The sequence below is a fragment of the Polypterus senegalus genome, chromosome 14 (assembly GCF_016835505.1).
Source record: "Polypterus senegalus isolate Bchr_013 chromosome 14, ASM1683550v1, whole genome shotgun sequence".
NCBI lineage: Eukaryota > Metazoa > Chordata > Cladistia > Polypteriformes > Polypteridae > Polypterus > Polypterus senegalus.
The window spans coordinates 93,456,403-93,466,639 of record NC_053167.1 but is presented as its reverse complement, the minus strand read 5'-3'; the positions used below and the strand labels follow the sequence as shown (position 1 = coordinate 93,466,639).

At 42.3% G+C, this 10,237-nt stretch overlaps 1 protein-coding gene across 3 annotated transcripts in view; it reads right to left on the bottom strand.

Annotated features, from left to right (window-relative positions):
* Positions 1 to 4,799: 4,799 nt before the first annotated feature.
* LOC120515207 (tctex1 domain-containing protein 4-like) overlaps positions 4,800 to 10,237 on the bottom strand; it is a 29,313-nt gene continuing 23,875 nt past the window's right edge. For all 3 annotated transcript variants that reach the window (XM_039735970.1, XM_039735969.1, XM_039735971.1), the window contains exon 5: positions 4,800 to 7,385. In XM_039735970.1, coding sequence (XP_039591904.1) covers positions 7,038 to 7,385 — 348 coding nt within the window. In that variant the 3' untranslated portion in view covers positions 4,800 to 7,037. The remainder of the gene's footprint in view (positions 7,386 to 10,237) is intronic.

Here is a 10,237-nt window from a genome sequence, read left to right as displayed (position 1 = left end):
TGTTAGCATCACAAATAATGGCTGACACACCTTCTGGGCTTTACTCTCAGGAGGTTTAATTTTGTTATGGGACAAAATTTTACAACAGTAATTCTTAAGACATGAAGGTTTCAGAAAGGCATTTGAAATGCAGATGTAATTGTATCCTGATGAAATAACTGTGGTTACCACATAAGGTAATGGAAACACAGCAAAAAAGAGACTTTAGTGGTTGCAAAGGGAGAACCATAGTGTGCCTTCACGTAGAGGACAGCTTCTCTCACTTCTGCTTCTCCGTTGACATAAACCTACAAATGTCCTCTCGTAAAATGAGTGTAGCCCTTCAAATATCCACTTATACAACCAAGAGAACCTGTTCTGACATGGCCCCAAAAACACATCTTGCCATTTTCATCTAGACTTCACATTTGGGAGATTCCATTTTTCCACGGAATGGAACTTTGCAGCATAAAACCGCTAATGTTCACTTTCATTAGGAGCACACTCATGCTGAACTCCATGATAAATGTAAATCTTTATAAACAAACCTTCAAATATCCACATCCATGACATATTCAGAGAGCCAGGCAATTCATTCAAGGCCTAATACACTGTATGGGCCAAAAGGTTGTGGACACCTGACCATCACACCTGTATGAGCTTGTTTCATATCCCAGTCCAATACGATGGCATTGTTATGTTGTTGGGCCCTCCTTTGCTGCTGTAACAGCCTCCATTCTTTTGGGAAGGCTCTCCACAAGATTCTGGAGTCTGTGTCCATACTGCCAAGAGAATTCCTGAGGTGAGGTGCTGATGTTGGACAAGAAGTCCCAGCTTATAATCAGTATCCCAATTCAGCCCAAAGGTTTTCAGTCGGGGTGAGGTGGGGTCACATTACCTGCATTGTGAGGATGCGTCAGTTACGGCACTACGGCCATGTGGTGTGTTTCCCCGAGGGTGATCCGGCTCGTAAGATCCTTATTGCTGGGGACCCGAGTGGCTGGACCAGGCCAAGGGGTCGCGCACGTAACACCTGGCTGCGGCAGATAGAAGGTCATTTCCGGAGGGTGGGACTGGACTGCGTGTGTTCGTGGGGGGTTGTAAACCAGAATCCCAAATTGTTTCATCGTATAGTGGGTGCAGTGACGCACTGTACCAGTGCATGCTCCCCAACTTGACTTGACTTGTGAAGTCAGGGCTCAATGTAGGTCACTTGAGCTCCTCCATATCTGCATGGACCCGGCTTTGTGCACAGGGGCACACTTACGCTGGAACAGAAAAGGACCTTCCTCAGACTGTTACCACATAGTTGAAAGTGCACAGTAGCCTGAAATATCTGGTATCACTTTAGATTAGGTGTCCTTAATACGCTGCACTTATCATAAAATTAATTACCTGTGTAGTTACAGAGTAACTAGATTGTTATTACCTTGTACTTAATGTGCAATACAGTGTAACACCATCATTTATATACATACATACTTATAAAAAATGTGGAATAACAATTGCAATTGAGTACTTAATTATAGCGTTACACTGTATTGCACAGTAAGTACAAGGTAATAACAATCTAGTTACTCTGTAACTACACAGGTAATTACATGGTAAGAACAGTGTATTAAGGACACCTAATCTAAAGTGAAGCCAAATATCTTTTCTGCAGCATTAACAGTACTCCTCACTAGAACCAAGAGGCAAAGCCTAAACCCTTAAAAAACAGCCCTAGAGCATTATTATTCCACCGCCAACCTTTACAGTAGTCACCATGTAGTCCAGAGGGTTAGCATTCTTCTGGCCTCCGCCAAACCAGATTTGTCCATCACAATACCAGACAGTGACGTATAATTCTTCAGGAGAACATGTTTCCATTACTCAAGAGTCCAAAAGCGGCGTGCTTTACACCACTCCAGCTAACTCTGGCATTACTCGTAGTGATCTTACGATTGTTTGCTGTTGCTAAGCCATTGAAACCCATTTCATGAAGCTCCTTCCAGAGGAAGCTTGGAGCTCTGTTGTGAGCGATGCAACAGAGGAGAGGACATTTTAACAGGCTATATACTTCAGCACTTGGCTGGTGTTACTCCTAAATGCTTTCCACTTCAAAACACTAGCACTTACAGTTGACCAGGGCAGATCTAGCAGAACAAATTTCATGTACTGACTTGTGGCAAAGGTGGCATACTATGACAGAGCCACGATTAAAGTCACTAAGCTCTTTTGTACATCTCATTCTATTGCCACTGTTTCTCAAAGGAGACTGCATAGCCGTGTGCTCAGTTTTATGCACCTGTTAACTGTGGGTTAGGCTGAAACACCTGAACGCATTAATTTCAAGGGGTGTCCACATACTTTTGACATACAGTATATCCAGAACTTCCATGTTTACCATGGCATAGAACTTTAAGCAAAGGTGTTGGTAAGCAGATTTTGAATTCTAATATAATTCATTTATAAGCATCAATAATTCTGTATTATTATTTCTTGTTATTAAATAACATATATACAGTATATATATATATGTAAATACTGTATATATATATATATATATCGGCGGCACGGTGGTGCAGTGTGTAGCGCTGCTGCCTCGCAGTTAGGAGACCCAAGTGCATGGAGTTTGCATGTTATCCCTGTATCTGTGTGGGTTTCTTCCGGGTGCTCCAGTTTCCTCCCACAGTCCAAAGACATGCAGGTTAGGTGCATTGGCGATTCCAAATTGTCCCCTAGTGTGTGCTTGGTGTGTGGGTGTGTGCCCTGCGGTGGGCTGGGATTGGCTCCAGCAGACCCCGTGACCCTGTAGTTAGGATATAGCGGGTTGGATAATATATATATATATATATATATATATATATATATATAGTGACCTGACGGGGGCCCTTGAGCTGCCCAAACCCAACACAAGCAGACAGCAGGACACAAGTTCCAGCACAGTTTATTCACTCCCCACAGCAGCACAGTACAAAGCACCAATACAGTACAATCAAGCACAGTACTTTGTCTTATTTTTTCTCTCTCTCTCTCTGTCTCTTCTTCACCTTCACTACTTGTCCGGCAAGCTTTGTCGTTTCCCTCCAGACTCTGGCTCCCATAGTTGTTGTGGCTGACACCCTAAAGTGCTCCAGGTGTCCAGTGATCTTCTTCCTGCAGCACTTCTGGGTGTGGCGGAAGTGCTGCAACAAAGGGCTCAGCCATTCCTGCAGCACCCCTTGGCAGTGCCCACAGAACCTAACAGAGCTGCTCCAAACTCCAACTCCCACGGAGCCCTGTGACAGTCTGAGACACTGCTGCAACACCGGCGGGCTGCCACCTAGTGGTCTGGGGGAGGTAATGCCCTGAATATGCTCTCTCTCCTCTGGTCCTTCCACTATATATGCATCCTGGCCGGGCAAGGGCTCTGGCCATCTGCCACAATATATATACACTATGTACTGTATATATGTACTGTATATAGCAGACACCTTAGCCCAAGGCAGATAATTAGATCTGGACACATACCAGTTGTATGGCCATCCATTTTACATCCTACTCAAGCCTATACCTGCAGTCTTGGGCACAAGGCTACAACTAAGCCTGGTCAGGATGCCACTCCATCACAGGACATATGCATATCACCTAACTTAGCCACATATGTCTCTGGAGGAATATCAGAGTTCTCTTTTTCTTTCTTTCAATACTTGTATTACTTGTTTATAGTATAATCTTTATAAGTGCTATTATAGATGGATACATCAGAGTATAATGCTTTATAGAACAAGATTACAACTAAAATTCCCTCATGACCTTTTACGTACCTCCCCATTTTTGTCTATTTGCATGTAAAAATGGATTCTACCACATATTTGAAGGAGATCCTCAAAACTTCGAGAATTTCTTTCATATGTGCATCTTCATGACATAACAAATTCTAAACACAAGATTACCTCTAACGTTTGTTTAAGAATCACTTCAAAGATTCTACAGGGATATGGGCCTTATACAAAGCATATTGTGTGGCTAATTTAGAGATTACAGCAGAATAAAGTTTTTTTTTTTAATAAAATGGGAATAAAGAAGATTGGTTCACTGCAGATTTTTAGTAAATGTTTTAACAACTACTTCACTTCACTTTAGATCTGCTTTTGCTAGTGATGGTAGCAGTTACAAAAAGCCAAACTGGACAGACTGGACCACACAGTTCTGGATGTCTTTTTCAGAGTCACCGTGAGTAATGCCTAGACGCTCCCATAACCCCTGGTCAATCTAATTTCTACAATGTGTCCTAGGAGGACAGCCCTCATACGCCCTTCAGAGAGAGGCATTCAGGGGGGTATGCTAAATTTATGGTCCAACCACCTCTACTACCTTGTCTCAATCTGGAGAAGCAGTAGATCTACTCTGAGGTCCTCCTGTATTATTGCTGTCCTCACTCTGTCATGTGGAGTCAACCCAGAAGGAGCCTCGTTTCAGCTGCTTGCTCTTGTTATCTCATTCTTTGGAAACTACCCAAAAGCTTGTGACCATGAAGACACAGACTGACCAGTACATCAGGATTTCAGCCCAAGTCTTAACTTCTGCTAAACCATCACATTCTGGTACATTCATAAAATTGCTCAGTCAGTCAGACCACCAGCTCTCTGCTGACTTGTTAATAAGACAAGGCAATGTTTAGGCAGGAGAACATCAGAAATTTGACAAAGAAAAGGAAACCATTCAGTCCATCAGGCTTGTTTGCTTAGCTAGTAGTGTTCAGACATTTTATCCCACTTTTTTAGGATGTCTTACTACTAGAAGCTGTTGGATTTGCTATGACAGAAGTATTAGATTTGATAATGATATAAACATTATGGAAAAATATTGTTTTATTGTGACAAAATAAAGGTAACTCATGACGTTGCATCAGTTGTTTGCGTATTAGTACAGCTGTAGATACCTCGTCATTGTAAGGAAGTCACTTCAATAAGAAGGACGCAATGTTAGGACACTGAAAGCTTATGCGACAGTTTTTTAACATCTCTTTATTTTTAAATGTCCAAAGTCTTTCTTGGTGTTATAGTAGGAGACTTTAGTACTGTTTAGTGTTTTCTCGGACATAACAGCGTGGGAGTCAGTCTGGTGAATCATATTTTTTTATTTTGTGTTTCATTGTTATATTTCTACCTTTTCTTCATACCCCAATCTTGTCTTGAGGAGATGCAATGCAGTTTTCTTATTTTATGTATTTTTTCCCTTAAACTACTAAACTTTTTTCTTGAACCATAACTATTATTAAATGAAATGCCAAAATCATACTATACCACATGAATTCATATCAGATGCAACATCTCATCTTCAGTATGGTTCTTCTAAATAAAAATGAGCATACAAAAAACAGGTATTGTTTTTTACAGCTTTGTTCATTATCTAGACATTAACACTAAATGTTCAAACAGAATCATTAGCTCAGTATTTTGCGTTGGCTTTGTTTTTATAGTAAACATATCCCACTACTTGACACTACTGCTCATTGCATTCTGCATATCAATTCATTTCTGTAGCCTCCATGTTCAAAGATGGCCACTGAGAGAAGAGAAGTGCCTGGGGGGTGACAGTCATTCCAACTGTGTATTCAAGCACACCTACTGCATTGTCATGGACTCACACCACGATCCGCCCCAGGGTATATGTTTTGTAGCGTAGTAAGTGCTGGTGGTCAGTTGCAACCCCATGACATTTGGATTATTAGGGCCCTCAGAAGCAGCTTCCTTAAATCATGAGCTAAGGGAGAACTCCATTAACTATTCACACAGGGACAAGCTGTAAGGAATGTGAAGCGGACCTCTTCCTAGTGACATCACCTGAGCTGTCCCTTCCACACAGACACCACTCCACTGCACAACACAACACACCAACTACCCTCCACACATCCACACTGGAAATCCTGCCAATTACACCAAGCGTCTAATCATATAATCACACAGCCATTCATCCCAGGCTGCACATTTTGCGCTGTAATAAGTGTTGGTAGTCACCCACAAATTCACGATCCTTAGACGCTGTGTCCCTAAAGCTTAAGCTAAAGGAGAACTCCACTAGGTGTTTGTGCCGGGACTGACTACATAATTCAAAGTGTAGCAGTTCCTGGCGATGTCAGCTGAGCTCTGACTGCCTCAGTCAGCATCCACCATACTGCACAAGACAACTGCTACACTCCACCCATCCACCATGGAGATCCTGCTAACTACCCAAAGTATTTTGTCATATAATGATACCATGATCTGTCCAAGGTTGAACATTTTACACTGTGGTGACTTTTGGTGGTCATCCACAAACCCACGACGCCTGGCATCACGAGGGCTTTCTGAAGCAGTGTCCTTCAGAGAGAATGCCATTAGTTGTTTCTGCAGGGACTGACTAAGCAACGCAAAATGGAGCATTTCTTGGTGGCGTTAGCTAAGCTCTCTTAATCACTCAGCAGCCACCATACTGTGCAGGACCACCTCCACACCTACGCTTAATCTGAACTCATTAATATCACAGCAACAAATATGGGAGAACACGTAAACTCCACACAGATAGTAGCCAAGCCAGAAACTGAAGCTAAGGTCTTGGAGATACGAGGTAAACTGCTGTGGCACCTTGCCATCCAGTCATGAAGCCACTAACAGAACACTTTGATAATAAATATATATTTTACAACACAGTCTTACAAGTTGGATTTTCAAAATGTGTTTATTAGAACAGGGCTTGTTCTAACTAAAAGCTGAAAAAATCTCATCTGGAAACTTATGTTATCTATCAGTACAAAATAAAAACCTTATTAAGCACCCCTGGAGCTCCAAGGAGTTGGATGTCATCTCACAGTAAGCTGTCAGGTGAGCCCTGAAAAGCTGAAAATCAAATATTTACTTACTTATTTATTTACTTCCTAGTTGTGAAATAGAGTCAGCTGTTTTATTCGTCTTATTTTGTTGTGAATGTGAGTGTCTTAGAAGTTTCAGTCATTATAAAGTGACTTCCTTGGCACAGAATCGCTAACACTATTATATCTTGTGCTGTGAAAACGTCCATCTTTTCATCTCGGGTGAAATAACAACACAAAACAGTCACTCAAAATAAACAGCAAAGATGGTGGCAACGCAAAAGAGAGTCTGGTTTTCATAGGTGTATGAAGTGAAGCTGTCCGCGTGTGTGTCCCAGAGACAGCGGCTTGCCACCACTGCTGCCTCCTTATCCTTCTTTCCCACTGTGACCACGCACACAAGCTTGTAGCGTGGTGGGGTGATTTTTTTCACCATACGCTTGATATCATCGCTCAGGTCCTGGGCAAGTCTGGTGGACACTAGAGGATCATAGGAGACCTTTTCAAGCCTTGACACAAGGTAGTTTTTCATAAGTTCATCCACTCCAGCGCAAGAGAATTTCTCTTTTGGCTTAGAGGAGGTGCTGGGTACCTAACAGAGAAAATGCATGTAGATAGTGAAAAGTGACAAGTCAATTCAATTTATCTTTTTATGGCCTTTTCACTGAGTACCAGCCCACAGTTGTCATACAATTTACATGATGAGCATACATTAAAATACAAATGGGTAACATTCACATCGTAAAAACAGAACAATTTCAAACTACCTGCCATAATCAAAGCATAACCATATCAGTCCATTATTATTGAGATATAGCCTGGTTGACAATGAAGGAGAGGAAAATGTAAACTCCACTTGAAAGAATAAGTTATGGGATGCACTGTCAACCCGCTGGAGCTAGTAATGAATGAAGGAGAGGATGAACACAAAACTAAACAGCCTTTATGAACAACGCTGCACATCCTCTCTCTCATACACTAAGACTGAATACTTTCAGCCAATGAGTTATTCAGCAGATGTGTGTCAAGAAACGCTACTGAGACTCCTGTATATCAGCGGCAATATGTCTGCATAACAGGACTGCTCTCTTATCATTAGTCAAGTCAGACATTTCTTCTTTTTATAATTCTTGTGTGTATTTAAGAGAAGGGAAGTTCTTGTTATTTGTTATAATATACAGTATTTCTTGAGCCTCTGTAAAAGCTTCATTTTCCCTTGGGCCCAATAAAGTACTATCTATTGATGTATTCCTGAAGAAGATAACCCCCAGGGATCCATGGGGGACAAAATCAGACAGAGTGGCAGCTCTAGTGACCTGCACCAATAATCCTCGGTAAATTTGGGCTGAACACTGTGGTAGTGCTGCTGCCTCATAGTAAGGAGATCTGGGTTTGCATCCTGGGTCTTCCCTGCATATACTTTGCACATTCTCCTCACGTCCGCAACGTGTCCACCTTTTCTGGATTACTTCCACGGTCCAAAGGTGAATTGGTGATGCTAAGGTGGCCTTATTGTGTGTTTGGTTTGTGGGTGTGTGTGTGTATTTACCCTGTAATGGACTGGCACCCTGTCCAGAGTTTGTTCCTACCTTGCACCCTGTGAAGTCCATGTTTGGATTAAGCATGTTAGAAAATGACATGACATGACAATGTAACACACTGAAGAAGAATAATGGATAAGTGAATTATTTAATACTAGCCGAAGCCCGCCGTAGCATACGGCAGTGTAAGAATAGGAACGGAAAACAGTGAGAAAGGAATTCAGTATAACAAAGGCTTAGGAAACCACCGTCGCAGTATAACGAAAATAGCAAGGAGCGAAACCAATGACAATGGTCGAGAGAGTACCTTCCTGTAGCAGGCTACGGAAAAAATAGACATATATAGATAGACGCCGCATTCACTGTGTTGCCCATTCGACATGATACGTCAGTGCGCCCGCCATATTGCGAGTGGTAAAAGTGCCATTTAAACTAATACAGGTAGACGTGGAAACCAGGTTTTCTGATGAAAAAACAATAACGTTTTAAACAGTATCGTTTACATACAACAGATTTTGACAAATTGTTTGCATGCAATTACTTATATCCATTTATACATTAAATGCGTGTGTATCCCATGGTCTTAGAGTTTGTGGGCGGGCCTCTGTGAGTTGGTGGGCGTGGCTCTCTGTCTTGCGTGCGCTCTCTGTCTTGCTTGCCCTTTGTTAGACTTTGCGGGTGGGGCTCTGTGAGTTGGCGATCGTGGCTCTCTGTCTTGCGTGCGGTGTAAAGTCAACGTGGCTCAGAGGTGCATGTGGACTTTTGCACAGACGAAAGCGACTGAGGCTGTGTTTGGTGAGTTGTTGCGTGCCTCGAGAGCGACGCTGGACTCGGGAGGAAGGTTACAGTTGGCGTGCGTGGCTCTGTCGTGCATATCCCATGACGCGGTAGGAGGGTTAGAGTTGGCGGGCGGGGCTCTGTCGAGCGTATCCCATGGTCTTAGAGTTGGCGGGCGGGGCTCTGTCTTGCTTGCGCTCACTGTCTTGCGTGCCCTCAGTGTCTTGCTTGCGCTCACTGTCTTGCGTGCCCTTAGTGATTTATATACGTATATAGATTAACTTACCGTATATACTCGTGGATAAGTTCTCCCATGGATAAGTCGGGGCTTGATTTTACCATATAATATCCAGTACTTTCTAATGTTGGTTGTATAACTCAAATGCGGAAAACTCACGCTGTTGGTCCAAGAGATTATGATATGCTAATGTCCACCTGAGAGATTAACCACGGAGCACTTAACCTTTGTTTTCTATGTATTGTGCCTACGTGACCACACGGTAATACCCGAACTATTCCAAGCACTGTTTTGTGTTTTTTGTATCTTACACCCTCATACACCTTTATCGTAAGAGCATCCCTTATCTATGATGGAACGTTTGATCAGAAGAAAATATGAAGCTGGTTTTAAATTAAAAGTTGTTGAAGTGGCGAAAGAAATTGGTAACTGTGTTGCTGCAACAAAATCCGATGCATTTTAGAGACTAATGCGAGATCGGAGGGGACAAGCAGATGTAAAAAACAAAAAAATGTAAGTGTCGCATTTTTGAACAGGCATATAAGTCGGGGTCTGATTTTATGATCGATTTTTTAAGTTTCAAGACCCGACTTATACGCGAGTATGTACGGTATGTGTCTGACACCTTTATCCAAGACGAATCACAACATTTGAGATACAATCGGTTCCGTTTTTTTTTCCTGTTGGACACAGGTGAAATGTTGTGTTCAGTATCAGTGGTAGAATTTGAACACACAATGTTACGGTTTGGGCCTTCACCCCACTACACAACACTGCCCGAATAAGTTATTTTTGGAATTATTTCATTGAGGTTAGCTGGTGCCATTCACAGGAGTCAGAGCTGGAAGTGTCGGAGTTAAAGATGCTAAGATTTGCATTGGGTGTGAC